General features: G+C 43.4%; 1 protein-coding gene across 1 annotated transcript; it reads left to right on the top strand.

Annotated features, from left to right (window-relative positions):
- Positions 1-10240: 10240 nt before the first annotated feature.
- On the top strand, positions 10241-18142 carry crabp2a (cellular retinoic acid binding protein 2, a). Its single transcript, XM_061777128.1, has 4 exons — positions 10241-10518; positions 15727-15905; positions 17442-17558; positions 17647-18142. Exons 1-4 carry the CDS (start codon positions 10437-10439, stop codon positions 17695-17697), a joined length of 429 nt encoding a protein of 142 aa, XP_061633112.1. The 5' UTR covers positions 10241-10436; the 3' UTR covers positions 17698-18142.
- Positions 18143-18996: the final 854 nt, after the last annotated feature.

Genomic DNA, 18996 nt, shown 5'->3' with positions numbered 1-18996 from the left:
AAATCTTAGCACAAGTGGTTCCAGCTGTCATCGTCTCTTCAGATTCTATCTGCTAGTCAATGCTATGCTCCGCAAGCCAAGTATTGCTGTGTGGTTCAGCATTCATCATTTTGCGTCCTCAGAATAAGACATACAGTTCTTCACTTGGTAAGATCAATTAACATAAAATGAATGCATCAGTAATGTTACTTTAAAGTTTTTTTATTTTGAAAACCGGATACAAACAACATGGAATTGAGAATTGGGATTGGGAAAGAATTGAGTTTCTGAGCTTGTAAGCGTTACCTCTGTTGAAATCTCGCACACACACACGTGGGGAAATGTGTTAAGGTGTGATGAAACCGACTTTTTGGCCGTAATTCCAAACAGTATGTTTGGCACAAACACAACACTGCTCATCAACAAAAGAATACCATGCCTACAATAACGCATGATGGTAGCAGCATCATGGTTTGCAAATCTTTTTATTTAGCTGGAGCCTTAGTCAAGATGGAGGGAATTATGAACAGTTCTAAAAAGCAGTCAGTGTTAGCACAAAACCTTCAGGTTCTGCTTGTAAGCAAGAAAATGTCATGAAAAGCCCACTCAAACAATTTAACTTCATTTGAGGTTAATTGGAGGCACTTTAAATAGTGGCAGGTGTTTGCTGACTCCCATTTAACAAAAGTTTAAATGTGATTGGTTTATTCTGTACACAGCCATATCCCCAGTTATAAGAGGGTGTGCACACTTGTGCAACCACATCATCTCTTTTTTCCCCCCATCCACTCTGGAAAAGTTTACCTTTTTTCAGTTGAGTTGTATAGGTTAGAGGTGACATTATTGGTGGCAATGGTTTTTCAATGATTTATCTTGGTCTTATTTTTTTTATACGGTATGACAAAAATTTGGCATTTGAACACCAGTGAACCACCTTTTTTATATCCACTCTAGACTCAAATAGCACATAACCCCGCTATTACTGTACTGATGAGAGCAATTTTAACATATATGCATCTCAAAGTTTATTCAATTGGCCTATTTCAATTATATGTCTGTTTCCACTGCGCACTGATCTGATTATTTTTATTTTTTTTATCCACATCATTTCCAAAATCAAAGCCTCCAATTCTTTATCATTTTCCCCACATTGTAGTTGCATACTGCTATGATCCAAGCCAGATGGTGAGGAAGGTCACCCACCAGGGCTGTGGTATCACTTTAAACAGAAATTAAACTGTGAAAATGAAACTTCCTCCTGCAAGCACCTCATCTCATTGTCCATAAGTGATCACTTTCCTGCACAACAAAGGGGCAAATTACTGATTGTTCTTTTCCAGCTAATGATCTCAGGATTGTCTTACAACTCCTGGAGGATTTTAAGACCCCCCCCACTGGTCCATGTGTAAATCACACAACAAAGATACAGTCATTCATTCTTGCTTGTGTTGTCTGCCAGGAAAATCAGCCCAGTGGTTTCCTGTGAGGCCAAAAGGCCACTGATAATGATTTCCAGGAGTTGGGAGTATAGGCAGGGTCACGGTCACATCTGGGTTATTGGGTTGAGTGGTTTTATTAGAAGTCAGCTCCATGATAAAGTGAAGAATGCCACTAAAGTGTGACTTTACCAGCAGCTGATTACTCCCATTTACACGCACAGGGCTCGGATTTGCTGGGATGTCTGACTACAACGCCGCTGTGATAAGGGACGCATCAGGACAGTGATAGAGAACTTCCACTGTCAACGATGAACGAGGTACGCTGAAGGTCATGTCATTTTGGGCCTAGATAAGGAAGAGTTCACCCAGTCCGTGAAGGGGAAATTGTGAGACATTCGGCCGAGGAGAGGAAATAGGAAATGATATGCTATACAAGAGGAAGCAGGAGCGGGAAAACGGGACATTTCATCCCTGTGAGAGTGCTGATTCGAGGCTCCAACGTGGTCTTTCCCACTCTCACTTTTGCAACATGACCTCATGAGAACATTCAAAAGGTTAAGCACGATGCTGCGTTTGAAGTTGACCATTTTCCAGCAACATGCTTAAAGTTCCATTCACATTTGGCCCGATACACGTAATTTTCTTTTATTCTGGCGGGAACTGTCTCCACTTTGTCACGGACATGGACAGCTTGATACAACTCGAGCTCCAATCTTCACCCTTCAGTGATGTCACTCGATTGCAATGAGTTTTCCTTTATTTATTGGATTTCCACTGGCTCAAAATCCACCAAGATTCAGTAAAGTCCAGCCAAGGAGACAGCGCCCAGAGTTTTTCCTGCATATAAATATTTCCACTTCCGAAAAAAAGAAACAGATCGTATTTGTAATCATCTCAGTTCATGGACTATATTGTTCACACACAAACATTAAAGAGTGAACTGCTGAGCCAGGCCATATGAACTCCGTTGCTAACCAAAGTAGCAGCACCTACCGAAGCATGCAAACAGTCTTTCAGGTGAAGCGTGGAGACTGTCCACATTGTTAAAGCAATGTTACATTATGTGGAGACTGCATCTTTAACAACAGTGCAGCACAGTGTTGTGCTGCACACATTTCTGCACAATGTTGTGCATCCGTGTTTATGTTCCGGTGAATTATGCGATTTTAACTTCTAACCAGTTATTTCTCCATAATAGTCATTTTTATCTAGTTTTAAACTCCAGCTACACTTGACATGTATTGTAATGTACTGGTAAAAAAAAATTCACATTAAAAAAAATGCATTTTAACAGTTAATGACAAAAATAAAAAGGTATTATTGGTAAAATTACTGTACTTACAACAGAGGAGGCTATTGGCAAGTGCCTGCGCAGCAATTTCGACCCGTCCGCGGGATAAATTTTAAATCAGCATGACATTGGCCCGCACAACAGCATCAGGCAAACATGTACATAATTCCATGAGCAGCGTCTTCTTACTTGTATGAACTAGTGTTGGGGGTGTGGGGATACGACAGTCGGCCAATCACGTACCAGTTTCAAAGGAGCCACATGGCTACTTATGCATCCGCTTGTGCATTTTAAGTACGAGTAACTGTTACTGCCGATTTTGGAAGCTCTGTTTGTTGTCGATTGAATGAAGACACATTGCCGAAGAAGACGTGGTTGTGTCAGCCAAATCTGACTTTTGCACTGATGGTTTTTAGCATTTATTTTAGTCTTCAAACCAACGTAAGCGCCAATGACAAAAAAAAAAGAAACAAAAAAAGAAGCTTAACATTGGGCTAATACTTCACCGTAGCAACTTTACATCACAATGAATTGGGACAATTCGTTGGTTTACGCCGCTTCTTCATTGCTTTTCGACAGGCGGTCATAACAAGCCTCTCAGGGAAAGGGTACCGACAGTGTGGCTGTTGACAAAAATGAATTTGAAACCCCTGATCTATCATGATTGTTACAACCACTCCCCGTTCCTTATCATGCAATGGACTACTCCATGTTTTTAATGCACCTGTGCAGACTTGATTCAGAAAGACGAAAAAAAACTTGTTGAGGTGGTTATCTGACTTTCATGTCAGTGCCTCACCGGCCATAAACCTCACTGCACTTCAATGAATCTATCCATTTTCTATGGCGCTTTTCTTAGGATCGTGGATGAGCTGAAGCCCATCCCAGCTGACTTTGGGATGGGTTACTTCCTTGACTGGTTGCCTGCCAACAAAGACAGCAAATCCTCACTCGAATATGTCCTGAATTATGTGAAACTGCATTTGCCAGTCACAGCAATGGCTACACCGCCACAGTCTAATGAGAACCAATAAGAGAGCTGGATCAAAAGTTGGGACTTCCATCCATTCATTGTCTTCCGCTTATCCGAGGTCGGGTTCGCGGAGGCAGCAGCCTCAGCAGGGAAGCCCAGACTTCCCTCTCCCCAGCCACTTCCTCTAGCTCTTCCGAGGGGATCCCGACGCGTTCCAAGGCAAGCCGAGAGGCGTAGTCTCTTCAGCGTATCCTGGGTCGTCCCAGGGGTCTCCTCCCGGTGGGACGTGCCCGGAACACCTCACCAGGGAGGCGTCCAGGAGGCATCCTATACAGATGCCCGAGCCACCTCATCTGGCTCCTCTCAATGCGGAGGAGCAGCGGCTCTACACTGATCCCCTCCTGGATGATCGAGCTTCTCACCTTATCTCTAAGGGAGAGCCCGGACACCCTGCGGACGAAACTCATTTCGGCCGCTTGCATCCGGGATCTTGTTCTTTCGGTCACGACCCACAGCTCGTGACCATAGGTATGGCTCCAAAAACCCCTATGACGAACAAAATATATGGATCTAGGTTTCCCTTGCCCGGACGCGGGTCACCGTGCCAGGCCTGGAGGTGGGGCTCAAGGAGAGTGCCTGGTGGCCGGGCCTGCACCCATGGGGCCCGGCCGGGCACAGCCCGAAAGGGTAACGTGGGTTCCCCTTCCCATGGGCTCACCACCTGTGGGAGGGGCCATAGGGGTCGGGTGCAGTGTGAGCTGGGCAGTGGCCAAAGTTGGGACTTGACAAAGGTAATGTTGCTCAGTTTTGATGGAGGCAAAAATCCTTTAAAGGGAAACTGAAAGACGGGAACACAAGAGAAATGCGTTTGGCTTTCCCACAAAGAGAGGAGAATCTCTCTTTTCCATATCTTTGGCGGTTTGCCAACCTCTCCATCTCTGTCACCAAGTGTTTGATCTCCCTCTCTTTGCTGACACACTCTCACATCCTTTACGCCACAACAATGTGGTAAAACATGCGGACAGTTTCCAATGTTCTTGCTCTTCTTTAAGTCATCTGCTTTGGGTCCTCTCCCCTTTGGTTTTACCCTTCTAAACATGCTTGAGGAATGTGTCAGAGCGGCACAAAAGAACAAAAGCTTGACGGGGAGGAGGAAGAATAGAAAAGTGGCAAAGGAGGGGGGCACAGAGAAAGTTGCATGAGGTAAAGGAGAGGGAGGAATTGAGAGAGAGAAAGAGAGAGAGAATGAGGGAAAGGTTGAGGGGTGCAGCTCATGGCTGAGTGCACCTGAATGCGGAGCGGCCCTTTGTCATCACGTGCTGACATGCAGCATCACACACACATTTCAGGGATGTGTGCTACAATCCACCCGTTTTTTGATGCATCTGTTGGCATGTCACGGTCATATGCTAATACTTAGCCAGGCGGGGAGAACATGAATCTTCCCAAATGCGGACAGTTGCGCATTGTAACTTTTGTGGCTGCATCAGTCACTTTCAAAGATCAATCCTCACTTTGGGAACAGAGGCCGTGTGACAGACCACCATAGCAGCAGAGAGGCAGAATGATGCTGGGCTGGATATAAATGGGGCCAACCAAGCGTTAAATAGAAGCATACGTTCACTCAGGCTGATTATTCCAATATTGTCCGAACAAACTCAAATGCAAGGTGGACACAGGCAGTGAGTAATATAAAAGAGGAAATGGCCTGATGGGGAAATTGTAGCTCTGTTTTGGCTTAACACTTGATGTTTGGACCAATTTGTGTGAAGGAGTGTGAGGGCCCCCCAAAAAAGCAAAGATAATTGGACAATTACACAAAAAAGTAATGTTACTGATAAAAGTAAAACGTTGTTATGTTAGGAGTAAAAGGTTTTAATCCGCTATATGTGGAACGCCACGTGACCAAACCCGGAAAACTGGTTAGCGGACTTCCTGTGTATGCTGTGATAACTAATGGAACTATGGGCTGATGACATGTTAGTTTCAACCCCAACTTGCTAAAATGTTGTTTTCTTTATGGTTGGGGTCTTTAGACAAAAGTTAAATACATACTACAAATTTGAGAACAATAAATCACATCTATTGTCAGCTACAGGCTTCTATATTTATTTATAGATTTATTAAAAAAAGACAAGTCTTTCTGTCTTTGCATTCAGGCAATTACATTTTTCTTCATGCAAGTTCTCCAGCTTTAGAGAACATACGCTCACATGCTTTTTATGGACCTTTTATTCACCTTGTGCTAAAATGTAAAGTAATATTTAACTTGTTACTATATCACATTGTACAGTTTGTATATGTATTTGGCGGCGGACTTCGCCACTGAGTCTGCCGCCATGACTCACCGCTGAGCCAGGCTTCGTTCGGCCTGGCGACGTATGCTCGGCGAGCACAAAGTTTGTCCAGCCTGCTCCTTGTCCACTAACTGCTGCTCAGTGGGAAAACGTAAAGATCGGTCATTGGAAGTTTTGCTTCTCAATGTATTTTAATAATCTTAGTTCTAGCCTTGCATAACGCCGCATTCAGTAATGACCGCTCTCTGAATGAAAAAGTAAACGCCTACAGAGGTCTGTCAACCAATCAGTGTTTGTCAGCACAGCCCGGCCCCTCAAAGTGTTCCTGGTAGCTCTCAGAAGACCCTACCCGCCAAGAGGACTGAAATAACCCAGGGGGAACCTTCCGTACCATGGTAGTTTATTTCGGTTGAGGACACAGGACACGGGAACTCAAGCTACGAGGGTAGCTAGGGAGGTTCCTGCAAAGGTTCCTGCGGTGGGAAAGCCTCTTGTGTTTCAAAGGTAACTTAAGGCAGCAGACTGTAAAATAAATTGTAATAAAGCCTAGTCCTCTACGATGCACAACTACTTGTAACATTACTATGAGCTCATTAAGGATACACACACACACACATACACAGCAGGTGAAATATGTTACGACTGCATCAAACACATATTTGGAACCCAAAGCAAAACAACAGAAGATGCAGGTTTGAGACTTTATTCAACAAAGGGAGCACGCTGACGTTGTAGGGAAAGAAGGAAATGTTCCCCACTCCACTTGGGGTTTTGTCTAACTGTGTCTTTCAGATGGCCGACAGAGAAACTGGTCTTGCTTATTTGTCACGCATGCGCCGAGATTGGTCAGAAGCGTCGGAAAGTGATCCATCAGCTAGTCTGTTAATGACTCAACTTTACCAAGAGGCGGTGCTCCGAGCAGCGCCCCCCCCCAAGTGGCGGAGGCTAGAGAGACAAACTAGCCATGACAACGGCAACACCGGCTGAGTGGAAAACACACTTTTTACATCACTTAGCCAGACATATTGAAAAAGGAAAAAAAGTTAATACAGAAAAGGATGCCTTACTAAAAAAGAAATATTACATCTACAGGCCCAGGAGGTAAAACGTGTAAACAAAAAAAAAGAAGGAACAATTGGTGCAGTAGAGGACCACCACCGCCGCTCCACCTGCTCCGGCTCAGACTCCAACTAAGGCACAACATTACCAATTGGGACCGCCACGCCAGGCCAATCAGCGAGGGCGTGGACAAGGAGCGAAAGGTAAGGGTGGAGTGAGACCAGGGGGGCTGGGTGGGTCGCGTTATAACTGCGGAATGTGGGGTCACTGGGCGAGGGACTCTCGCAGTGTTGAGTTGGATAAGTGCTCGCCACAGTGCCTCCGCTTGCTTCGTCAAACGAATCCTCCCGCCAACCTTAATGGACCAGGCCAACTCCGCACCCTGCGATGCCCCACCAGCCACCAAATCCCTACCTGGCCAGTACACCACTCGCCAATAGGGGTACCTGGGATGCCTCGATGTGCAGGCTTTGGCAGACCCGTGCATTCCGGTGATTGTAGCTGGACATCGTCTCTCCATGATGGTCGACACTGGCGCCCGCTATTCTACGCTCAGTGAATTGCAAAAATATCTCCACAGAGATGTGAAAGACTCATTGTCAGTTATAGAAAACGCTTGATTTCAGTTGTTGCTACTGAGGGTGGGCCAACCAGTTATTAGGTTTAGGGGGGCATTTCTTTTTCACACAAGGCTAGGTAACTGCATAGTTTTATTTCCTTAATAAATGAAATCACCATTTTAAAACAGCATTTTAAGATCACTTGGGTTATATTTGACTGATATTTACATTTGTTTGACGAGCTTAAACATTCATGTGGGGAAACTATGGTATAATATTAGAATTTGAGAAGGGGGCCATTAGTTTTTCACGGCACTGTATTCTATTGTTTGCTAACACTATGCAACAACCAAATAAAATTATTAATCAATCAACGAATAAATCAATTCATCAAGAAAAATTTCATAATTTTTGAAAATACACTGGAAAAACAAAAGTGCTTCAGAGGTTCTTGTCATGATCTGTGTTTTTATTAACTTTGTTTAGATTAGATTTAGTTTTGTTTCATGTTCTCGTTAGGTTTCCTTCTCCACCTGTTCTCCTCAGCCCTGTTACTTGTGTCAGCCAATCAGCTCCCTCCACCCACTCATCTCTTGTCCAGGTGTGCCTTGTTGTCTCATCAGTTTGCTTGTATTAAGTCCTTTGGTGTTTTGCAGTCTGCGTGGGATCATTGTTGCTGTCGTGTTGTCATGTTTTGTCATGTTACCCTGTATAATGGTTTTTGTACTTTTAATTCAGTATTTTTTTCATGCTGTAGTACTCTTTGTTTTGCCTTTTTTCTAATAAATATTTTTGAGTCCATGCTGCACCCCTGGCCTTGCCTCCCTGTGCTTAAGTCCTCCACTGTTGCTTCTACACCAACACCATGAAAACCCGCATCTATGTCAGTTCTATATCGCACTCTTGGTTCTATATAGCACCCCTGGTTCCATATTGCACCATTGTAAACCATTTTTGTACTTTAGGGGTTCATATAAGGGATTAGTCTTGCATCAATTATTCTACAGTATATAGCACCATGGAGTTCCTACAGGAAAATATTAGGATTAATATCCAAGAAACATTTGGTTCTCCTTTGTTGCTATGTAGAACTACTGGATAATGGCTGGTTCAATACCTAAAATGGGTGCTAAATAGTACCCAAAAGCACATTTGGGTATAGAAAGCTTTAATTTTAGGGGGAAAACCTAATTATCGGAGTAAAAAGTTGTAACGTTACAAGTAATAAATTGTCATGTTATGAGCATAACACAATGTTCCGAAAATAACGTCAAAATGTTTGAGGAGCATCTTCATTTTTTTATTTAGAAAACAGCTACAATATTAAAACATCAAAGGCAAAAAAGCTGTAATATTACAAGATAAAAACCTGTAATGTTTTTTGAAGAATGGTTTGATATGAGAAAAAACGACATATGACAAGAAAAAAAAAGTGATTTGAGATGAATTTGCACACAAATGTAAGAGTTTGGGGGGGGGGGGACAAGAAAAGCACAAGCAGTTGATTTCATTGCACGTTTTTTTCCAGAGTACTAAACATCTTAACGTTTATGCCGTGATTTTTCTCTTAATATTCTCGTATCAATGCGTCATTATTTTTGTAATATTTTCGGAGTGTCGCATTATTTGTGTGGCCGTCCTTCAAAGCGACCGTGCATGGCAGCAACGCGTGCAAGTCTGGTTCACGTCGAACAAAGCCGCCGATCACGGTGCAAAACTGCTGGAATTTGGACACGTCTGTGCGTAAAGGCGCATGTCTTCAGTTATCCAATTACCTATCTAACTCTTCTTTATTACTCCTTGCGTGTGTGGACTGACACGGAGCCATTGCGTATTTGTAGTGGGGAACCATAACGCCCCGGCCGCAGCCCCCTTTCCAATTTCCCCTCCTCAAAGTCGCCCGGGTTACCCCGCGCTAATTCGCCGTGCAGCGGATGGGATCATCCATCAAAAGTCAATAGTTAACGTCGGCTTTGTATCGTCGCCATCCGTCATCTGCGTGCATGTGCGCGCATGCACGGCTGAATGTGTGTGTGTGTGTTCCTGATCGGCCTGCCTCCCACACCGCGGGGCCCTGACCCTGCCCCACAGGCACGTCTCCTCCTCCCCCATCTCGGCTCTCTTCCGTTCACGCAGCGGGTGGGTTGGAGGGCGGGGGGCAACGCCATCGTCGACCTGCGCCAATCCCAGCGCTTTTTTTTTTTTTTTTTTTTTTAATTTCCCCTTCCAGCGACCCCATGTTAAATGGATATTCCAGCGTGCAGGTCAGAAGCTGTATCCCATTACCGGCGCTTTTATTTTTATGGCAGCAGCATGAAGCTCGGGGGGGTTTGGGAGGGTGAACTTGGCCTCAGTGCCACTCATGCAGGCTCCCTCTGTCTGCCTCTTCCGTAGCACCGCATGTTCACCACATCCAGACTTAACCATGCTATGAATACAGTATTTATAGAGACTACATTTTTATATATTGCAAATTAAAAAAACAACCACATAGGCGATTGTTGCCTGCGGCCTGCAGGGGGCGCGAACCTATTAACGCACAGTGGATCCACGCCTGGAATCTGCGTGTCCACGGGGCGTGACCGTACTAATAACGGGCGTGGTCATGAACCTCCACGAGTATCCGCCTTTTTCCCCGCAGCGCAACTGCATTTTATTTGCGCAGGCACACAGTCAGGGGACCACTAAAAGCCGCAGGGAAGAAGTGAAGAGGACGAGCACAATACACCGGAGTGTTCTGACTGTCTCATTTGAGGTGCGCACGCAGCGGTGGTCCAGCAGAAGAGGACGTGACAGACACTTTACCCATTCCAACCCTAAACGACACCATATCCGAAGATGGAGCGCAAAATCCCGGACTTCTCCGGTACTTGGGAGATGAAGAGTTCTGAGAACTTTGAGGAGCTCTTAAAAGTGTTGGGTAAGTGAGAGAAAATCGTTGCACTTCAAAGAGTGCGCGATGATCTGTCTCCGTCAGTTTTTTTCCTTAATTCTCTCTGTGCACCAACCGAGCATCAGCCTCTATTACGCGCGGGCAGGGGGTCTTTGTCATTCTGTAGCCGGCAAAAAAATTCAAGTGCTTTGGCCCCCAGCCAGCGTTACTGCCCCCCCCCCCCCCCCCCCCGGTTGGGCAGCCGTAACACAATAGAGACAAACGGCGGCACATCTGTCTGTGCCACTTGCAGGCCTCGGACTGCGTGCGTGTGCGCCCGTTGAATAGGCGCGCCATGACGCGTATACAGTGCAGGACAGTCTCGACGTGATCTAAAGTGACAGTCGCGGACAGCGAGGGGGGGGGGGGGGGAAACACCTGCTGTTCGCAAGGTTTTGTCTGAGTCAGCGTGGTGCAATGTGGGAGTGCGGACGTGTTTTTATACCGCGTCCATTGTAGTTACTGAAGAGGAGATTGACGATGCGCGCGTTTGTGCATGCGTCTTCAATTACTTGTGCGCATGGCTTGTGGATGAGGAAATAGATGAAGAATGCAGGAAAAACCATGGGGAAAAAAATGTCAAGTCCACTTTTTCTTATTATTTTCACTGACAATAGCTTGGGGGGGACGCACAGTGTATAGTGGTTCGGCTGCCTGCTTCGCAGTTCCGAGGGTCGGGGTTCAAACCTTTCTAATCCTTATATTCATTGAAGACTCATAGGTGTGAAAGGTTTTTTGTTTGTGTCCTGCAATTGACTGGCGACCTGTAGTCCAGGTTGTCCCTAGTCAGCTGGGATAGGCTCCAGCTCACCCGTCGTGGCCACACGTATTTAAAAAAAATATATATATGATGCAATGATTGAAAACATGTTACTTATTATGAAACTGTATGTGTTGAATGTTTTGGTGTTTTTTCAAAAACAGTTTCTCTGAGATTTGTTGGCAGAGTGGATCAAATGCACCTCACAGGTTCCCCACTCTTGGTTGAGTATGTAATCCTAACCCAAACCAAGATCTAACCAAAATACCAATTTGACCTTTTACTCATGAACTCAAAAATAACCTCAATCAACAATAATGAGCATGTATCTTCATGGTGCATGTTCAATGGTGGTCCACCTTGAGCACGAAGGTGACCCCCCCCCCCCCACCCCCCACCCCCAACACACACACGCATCTCCATCTCAGGGTGAAGCGCAGCTGGATGCGACCTGTCAGCACCCACCGCGGCCCCGCTTCCCTCCATCCCTCACTGCCTCTCCTCAACCCAAAGGCTTCCTCTGCTCCCTGATCTCTGACCCCTCCCTTGGTCGCTTGGCAAGCGTGCAGTCTGGCCAGGCCAGATCTGTTTGCGTTCAAGCCTTCTGGGTGTCTAAAAGTCAGCTCGTATGTAATCTGGAGCAGTTACTTGAGAAGCCTTGGGTCTCCCAGGTGCCTCCCAAAAGGCCCCCCACTTGGCTTTTAGATACACAGAGAAATAGGGCGTCAGTTCATGTTTGCAGCTCAGCTTGCTGCTTGAAATAAACCCACATTGTCAGGAAAGCGACATCTTACTTGAGCTGTTAACTTTATATGAATCTTGACATGACTGGCAGGACGCACAGTCTAAAAGAGCATACATATATATATATAGTACATCTGTGGATCAATTTGTCCCATAGGAAATAATGGAAAGTAATTTAATACATTCCTTACCTATTGCTGTCATAAAACCTTCAGGTGATGTTTCGTGTAACATTTCAATATTCTTCATCTTACAAGTGTAAAACATAGGTTAACCACTATACTAAATCAAATTAACTAAATAAAATAAAGAAAAAACACTCACTCAAATTGTGAAACACTAACATTTCAGAAAACACAAAAACAAAAGACGAAACACTAACATTTCAGGAAACAAAAACAAAAGATGAAACACTAACATTTCAGAAAACCCAAAAACAAAACACGAAACTGAAACACTCTTGCAAAAAGACTACACAAATTACAATTGCGGACACCCAGAAAGCGAGGGGCAGATTTCACAGACATTCTTGGAAATCTCACGGCCTTTCTCGGCAAGACCCGCCCTGCTTCAACATGATTGGCTCCTGCATCGCGGGAAGGTTAGGCTACACAGATGGAACGTGATGTCCATCCCAAATAGCGATTGCATATACGGACGCCCTGAACAGCGAGCCTGTATATGCGTTTGATGCTGTATATACAATATATTATACTTGATCACATTTCTTAAACCATAAAAAGATAGATTTAGAGTTAAAGAAGAAGCAGGTTGCTAAAGAGAGGACGCTGGCGAGAATTAAAGGGAAAGTGTGGATATTAGCAAGGAAGCTGCCAGCTCGATTCATTGTTGAACGTACCGAGCGAGGGATCTACCTTGCATACATTCTGATCTGATCGGGAAGGAAACAGTTGCCTAACCACGCACAATGCGCCATAGTCCAGTCGGGTGGTTTTCTTGAGCGGCCGATCGGTCAAAATGCACAGAAGCTTTCCCCTACGGTGAAAATAAATTTTCGGATTTGCGAGCCGTGCCGTCACGTTGCCTCGGCTCAAGCCATATAAATAGTACGTAAAGCATCAAATGTTGTTTAACATCAATGCTAAACTATACTCATAATGTATAATGTGCCTGTTGATGAAAAAGCATAGCTTGTGACCAGTTTTTGTGTTTTCTGAAATGTTCAGGCTTCTTTATACTGGCGCGGACAGCGACCGCGCCGAGGTCATTGCGGCATTTTTTTTTTTTGCAATTTCCGGTAGCCGTTTTTACTTTCCTTTCAGCAACAAGGAACAAAGCAACAACAATGGCGACCGCGACAGAACAAATGGACCTAGATGCCCAGATGATACATTTAATTATGCTGCAAAATCGATCGAGAAGGCGGCCACATACATGGTATGTAGAACCAATGGGCACGCTGGTACGTCATCACAGCATGTGACTAAAACAGACCAATCACGAGAGATGATCTCCGCAGCGTTCGACGCGCAGCAACTATTTTTGTCGGGTGCGCGGCAAGCTACGCAGAGGTCCTGCGCAGGGCAATTCGTTGGTCACGTGATGCAATGCGGGCATTGTCAGCCGTGCGACCGCACTAAAGAGACCTTTAGTGTTTCGTTTTTTTGTTCTCTGATATGTTAAAGTGTTTCGTCTTTTGTTTTTGTGATCTCTGATATGTTAAAGTGTTTCGTGTTTTGTTTTGTTTTTGTTTTCTGAAATGTTAAAGTGTTTCGTCTTTTGTTTTTGTGTTTTCTGAAATGTTAGTGTTTCACAATTTGTTATATTGTTTTACACTTCCAGGCCACCGTAGTAAAGTATAGTCAGTTGTATTTAACTTGTTTATACAATACAGTTGCATTTAATCATTTAGAACTTTGTTTTAAAAATTTTATTCAGGTATATTTTTTGTTTTATGTGGTATACATTTTAATTTAATCATTATTTAACTCTTTTTTTATTTTTTATATTCCTATATTTAAATCCAGTGTTATTTTACAAACTGCATAATGTTACAAGGCTTAAAAAATATGTAATATACCTTTTAGGAATGAAACCTCTGTCTTGTTTTTTATGAAACCTTGACTTACTACGCTACTGGATTTTAAGGTTGGCCATCACGGTCGTACTTGGTTAATGAAGTTTTTTTTTTTTTTTTTTTTTTAAGTGGTTCTTGGTGTGAAAAGAACGCTGCTTTAGATGCTCACTGAGTTCAAGTCTGGTGAGATTTGCTTACACGTAATGGTTAGAACTCTGGTTTGGTATGACTTTTGAGACGGGATATTTCCAAACAATTCTGTCTGAACTCTGAACATTGTATGTCGATACAGATAGCAATTAATTGACATACATAATTCTGTATTAAATTTATTATTATTATCATCATCATTATTATTAAAGTGGAGCTACAATTCTAAAAGTAAGGTAAGCACATGCTAGATAAACAAGAAAAAAAAAAGCAGGAAACTCCAAATGACAAAGTGACAATACACATACTGTACATGCAGTGTCGATATCCTGGTGCACTGTGAATGACTGGGCATTTCTCGGCGTGTATATATTTACTCTTGTTGACAGGTGGGAATGTGTGAGACCTGGGAAACCCAACTGGAAGGCGGGCAGACATACACACGACAATGTGCATACACTTCCCTTCGCACTTGGATACAGATTTTGAAGCACAGACATACAGGCACAAGCACAGATACTGTATGAGCTCTTGCTGTCTTCCTGTGCTGTGTCATTACCTTCTTTCATTAAGTCAGTTTTTACTTATTTTGTCTAAATGTAAGCACACCACAGAAGAGATGTGGAGAAAAATACCCGTGGTAAGAAACCGTTTGGGTGTTACCGCAGAAACTGGATGTGTTTGTGCGCGCAAAGATGATTAAGTCTAGGCCAAATGCAGATGTGCTGGCAACGTTTTGTCATATGACATCATTGTTACCTCTCTCATCATTAATGGATAAAATGTTAGAAAGTTTTGGCCCACACACTGTGCAACATGAGGTTTGTTTAATCCGCAGCGGTCTTGGTGTGACACAGAAGTCATCTGTTCTCTTGACCCGGGTGCACTCTTGTTTGGAAGAGTCTGAATGGGAATATTCATTCACAGTTGCACTGGTTACGCAAGTATTTACTTTGCAGGCTTTAGCCTTTGTTTGAACCTGAATTTTGAAATCAAGATGACTAAAGTGAATGGGAAAACAAGACACACTTAGGAGATGGTAATTCATTTGTCTCTGTTAGAGAAATAGTTTTCTTTGCACCTCTGAAGTGCACTGTATTCTATGCCTCATAACCTCATAATCTTTTGTTTTAGTAAGAGGATATGAAGGTAAACCTTGTTCCTTTCTCTCTCTCATATTGTATTATCACTTTCCTGTGAGACAAAGCATCATGTCTGTGGCAGTTGCATGAGGCAGATGATAACTGCTTGTTCATGTGTTTATGTATGACCTCTTCTAAGGAGAAATTTACACTTCTTAGAAAGAAGCCATCATGTTGTATCTGAAATGTCTCCTAGCATGCAAGTTTTTTTTATGAAATTGTACCTCTCATTATTCTCTAAATGCTTGTCCTGTCTCTTGTCTACTATGGGGTTAACATTTTTCCCTTGACAGTCTACAATTCCATCGTCATATTAATTGGGTTCAATAAAAAGGCTAACTTTTGTCTTGTGTGTGTTGCAGGTGTAAATGTGATGCTGCGCAAGATCGCCGTGAAGGCGGCGTCCAGGCCCTTTGTGGAGATCACGCAGGACGGCGAGACCCTCTCCATTAAGACCTCCACCACTGTCCGGAACACCCACATCACTTTCACTGTAGGACAGGAGTTCAATGAGAGCACAGTGGACGGACGTCCTTGCACGGTACACGAGATAGATGAGAACATTCCTACATTCTCTTCCCATCAAATCACAGCAGTGATGGGCGTGTGGAGACAGAGCTGTCCACATTACATCAATATGTTTGATTTGGCCTGATAGCATATCTCCACCCATCCCTCGGTCTCTGAAGGCCTATCACGGCTCGGACTCTTTACGAACCCTTTTAACTTGCCGTCATCCCATGGTTCCCCCTCTTTCCCCCCTGTCTCACTCCAGTTTCTCCCTTTACTCTCCTAGTTTTCCCATAGGTAGCCTCTGTTTGTTTGTCTCCAAGGCAAACACCCAATCAGTGTTTGTGTCACTCTGGTAACAATGAGTGCATCGAAAGCTATCATGTAACAGCGCCCTTCTTGTTCCTCTGTGTGTCTCTATTAGCCAACACTCATAATCCCCCTGGCTCCCACTTCTGACTCACTCTTATACACTGGTATCTCACAGAACTGACCACAATGCATTGATGATCACTCAGAAGCAAAAGTTCACGTTGAGCTCAATTATTTTTGAAAAAAGTCCAAACTGTCACATCATAAAACCTTTATTAGCATACAGGAAGTGTTTTGATGAACGTTTTAACATTCTTCAATGTTACAAGCAACAATCATAAAGCAGCGAACCAGTCAGTAGCTAACTAGCTAACAGAATAAGCTAACATAGCAGTCTACATTTTTCCCATTGTGATCAATTCCATCTGGTAAAAGTCCAAACTGCCACCATAGTAAAACCTTTTTCAATCATACCGGCATTGTTTTAATCAACATTTTAACATTCTTAAATGTCATAAGCGACAAACATGAAGCAGCTAACCAGTCAGGCGCTAACTAGCTAGCATAAGAAGCTAACATAGCACTATACAACTTCACTCTGCGCTCTCTTTTCAAATACAGTGGTATGTTGACTTATAAGTGCACTAAATTACGAGTTTTACGAGTTACGAGGCACTGCTTGGTCGATCTTTTTGTTCCTTTATGTTGCAACCCAAAATTTAAGATAGGCTACGAGTGAGCTTCAGATATGCCATACGGCATCCTGCTTCCCACGCACCATTTTGGATGAGTAAATTAAGTTACAAGCTCAGTTGTGGAACAAATTAAACAGGGGCGGAGCCACAGGGTGGCCAGGGGGGGCTGCGGACACGCCAGACTGTTTTGTTTCATTCCGAAAGAGCCATTAGACTCCAAGGAAGAACGGGAACAATTCCATTCACACACCCCTACCCCATCTCCCAATTGACAACTGGTTTTCAGTGGGAAGAAAAATAGATCATGAGATCAATAACAATTAGTGAGGTATGCTGCAGCTTACGATATATTCTTATCCTCATATACTTACATTCAATGTCCAAAATTTGTCTATAAGTAAAGATTATTGCTATGATTTAGGTTGAACTCCACCTTTTATGATCTTTAAGTTAAGGAGCTTGACTTTGGAGGAACCACTATACATTCATACTATACATTCATCTTGTGATCTCCAGTTACCTTATCAAGACGTCTTGTGTTTGTCTCTCTCATTGCTCAGAGTTCTCCTCGTTGGGAGACGGACAGCAAGATCAGCTGCGAGCAGACTCTGCAGAAAGGGGAGGGGCCTAAAACCTCCTGGACCCGGGAGATAACCAACGATGGCAAGCTGATCCTGGTAAAGAGAAAACACTTTCGGACTTTTTCTTCTGGGATTCACAGGAATTGATTAACAGTATTATTTCAACACTTTCGTCTCTTTTCAGACCATGAGAGCAGATGAAGTGGTGTGCACCAGAGTATACGAGCGGCAATGAACAAGAGCACTTTCGGTTCTTCCACGTCTCCTGCGTCACCACGCAAGACGCCACCAGCGGGAGATGGCAGCCTTGACTTTTTTTTCCTATTCCAATAGCTGCACCGTGTAATTAGTGTAATAACTGCATTCTCTCTTGTGTCTTAGCCCTGCACTCTTTTACCATTTTTCTGGCTCTCATCAAAATGTTACGAATTTAAAATATGTAAATGCATTGTATGACTGACGTGCGGCTCTTTTATTCGCCATGTGTGCATGCTTGTTGCCAATTGTATTCATGAGCTTATTTGTTTCTTTGGCCCTTGCTAACGTTTTCTATATCATCTGATATTTATTACCACACTACAGAACTGCCAAGGTTTTTACTTTGTGTCTCACTTATATGATGTGATCCTTTGAAGCAACCTTTCTTATGGGAAAACAATAAAGCAGCAACTTTGACTTAAGACTGAAGTAGTTGCAGAATTTGTCCACATTGGAGGACTCCATCTTATTTTAGGTTTTCAGTCAGCTGTCCACAAATAGAATAACTTGCCTGTACCCTCCTTTTACACTCTGTCAATCATCTCCCTTGGCGCGTTTCAAGTAGGCAAATATTTCCATTTCACTCCCCCCCCACTCCGTCTTCACTCGCTCATCACACATTTCATACAGACCTGCTCATCCGGCAGATCTCTGTGGGTCCTAAGATACTGCCAGGAAACAACATGGCATTTAACATTTGGTTACATTCACATTTCAATGGAAAGTATGCTTGCTCCAAAGGAACAGTTTTGATTTGCGCAGAGGAAATAAGAAACCGGGTGACAGCCTCAATAAGCTGTTAGAAATGATCAGTGCAGAATGAAAGGTTAAAATTACAGTGGAACCTCCAAAGATGAATGCATTAGAAAATTTTTTTTTAGTTTGACCCACATTTTCTGGAAAATTATGGTTTGGAATGTCAGATTTTGGACATCACAAAGCATTACATTAGCATATTACACAAGCTGTCACTCAACCTCGTTTCAGCGAGCATCCAAGGGTGAAATATGCCGTGTGTTTTCTGGATTTTTTGCAACATTTTGGAAATAAGGACAGTGGTACAAAGAAGAGGAAGAAGCACTATGACTACAGAGCCTAGTGTTTAAAGAGTGTTTTGTTGTTTTTGATGAATTCATATTAGAATGGCTAACATCTGCTTATATTTAAATGACGGTAAATAACGTTAAATGGTATTGAAAACATTGCTTGTACAGTTGTAAAATGTTTTCTAACAGTTTTTGCGGCAGTTCAATTGGCCAATATCACTGAATGGATT

This window comes from Phyllopteryx taeniolatus, chromosome 6, assembly GCF_024500385.1.
Source record: "Phyllopteryx taeniolatus isolate TA_2022b chromosome 6, UOR_Ptae_1.2, whole genome shotgun sequence".
Classification (NCBI taxonomy): domain Eukaryota; kingdom Metazoa; phylum Chordata; class Actinopteri; order Syngnathiformes; family Syngnathidae; genus Phyllopteryx; species Phyllopteryx taeniolatus.
The sequence above is the reverse complement of the archived record's forward strand: the minus strand, read 5'-3'. Positions and strand labels throughout refer to the sequence as shown.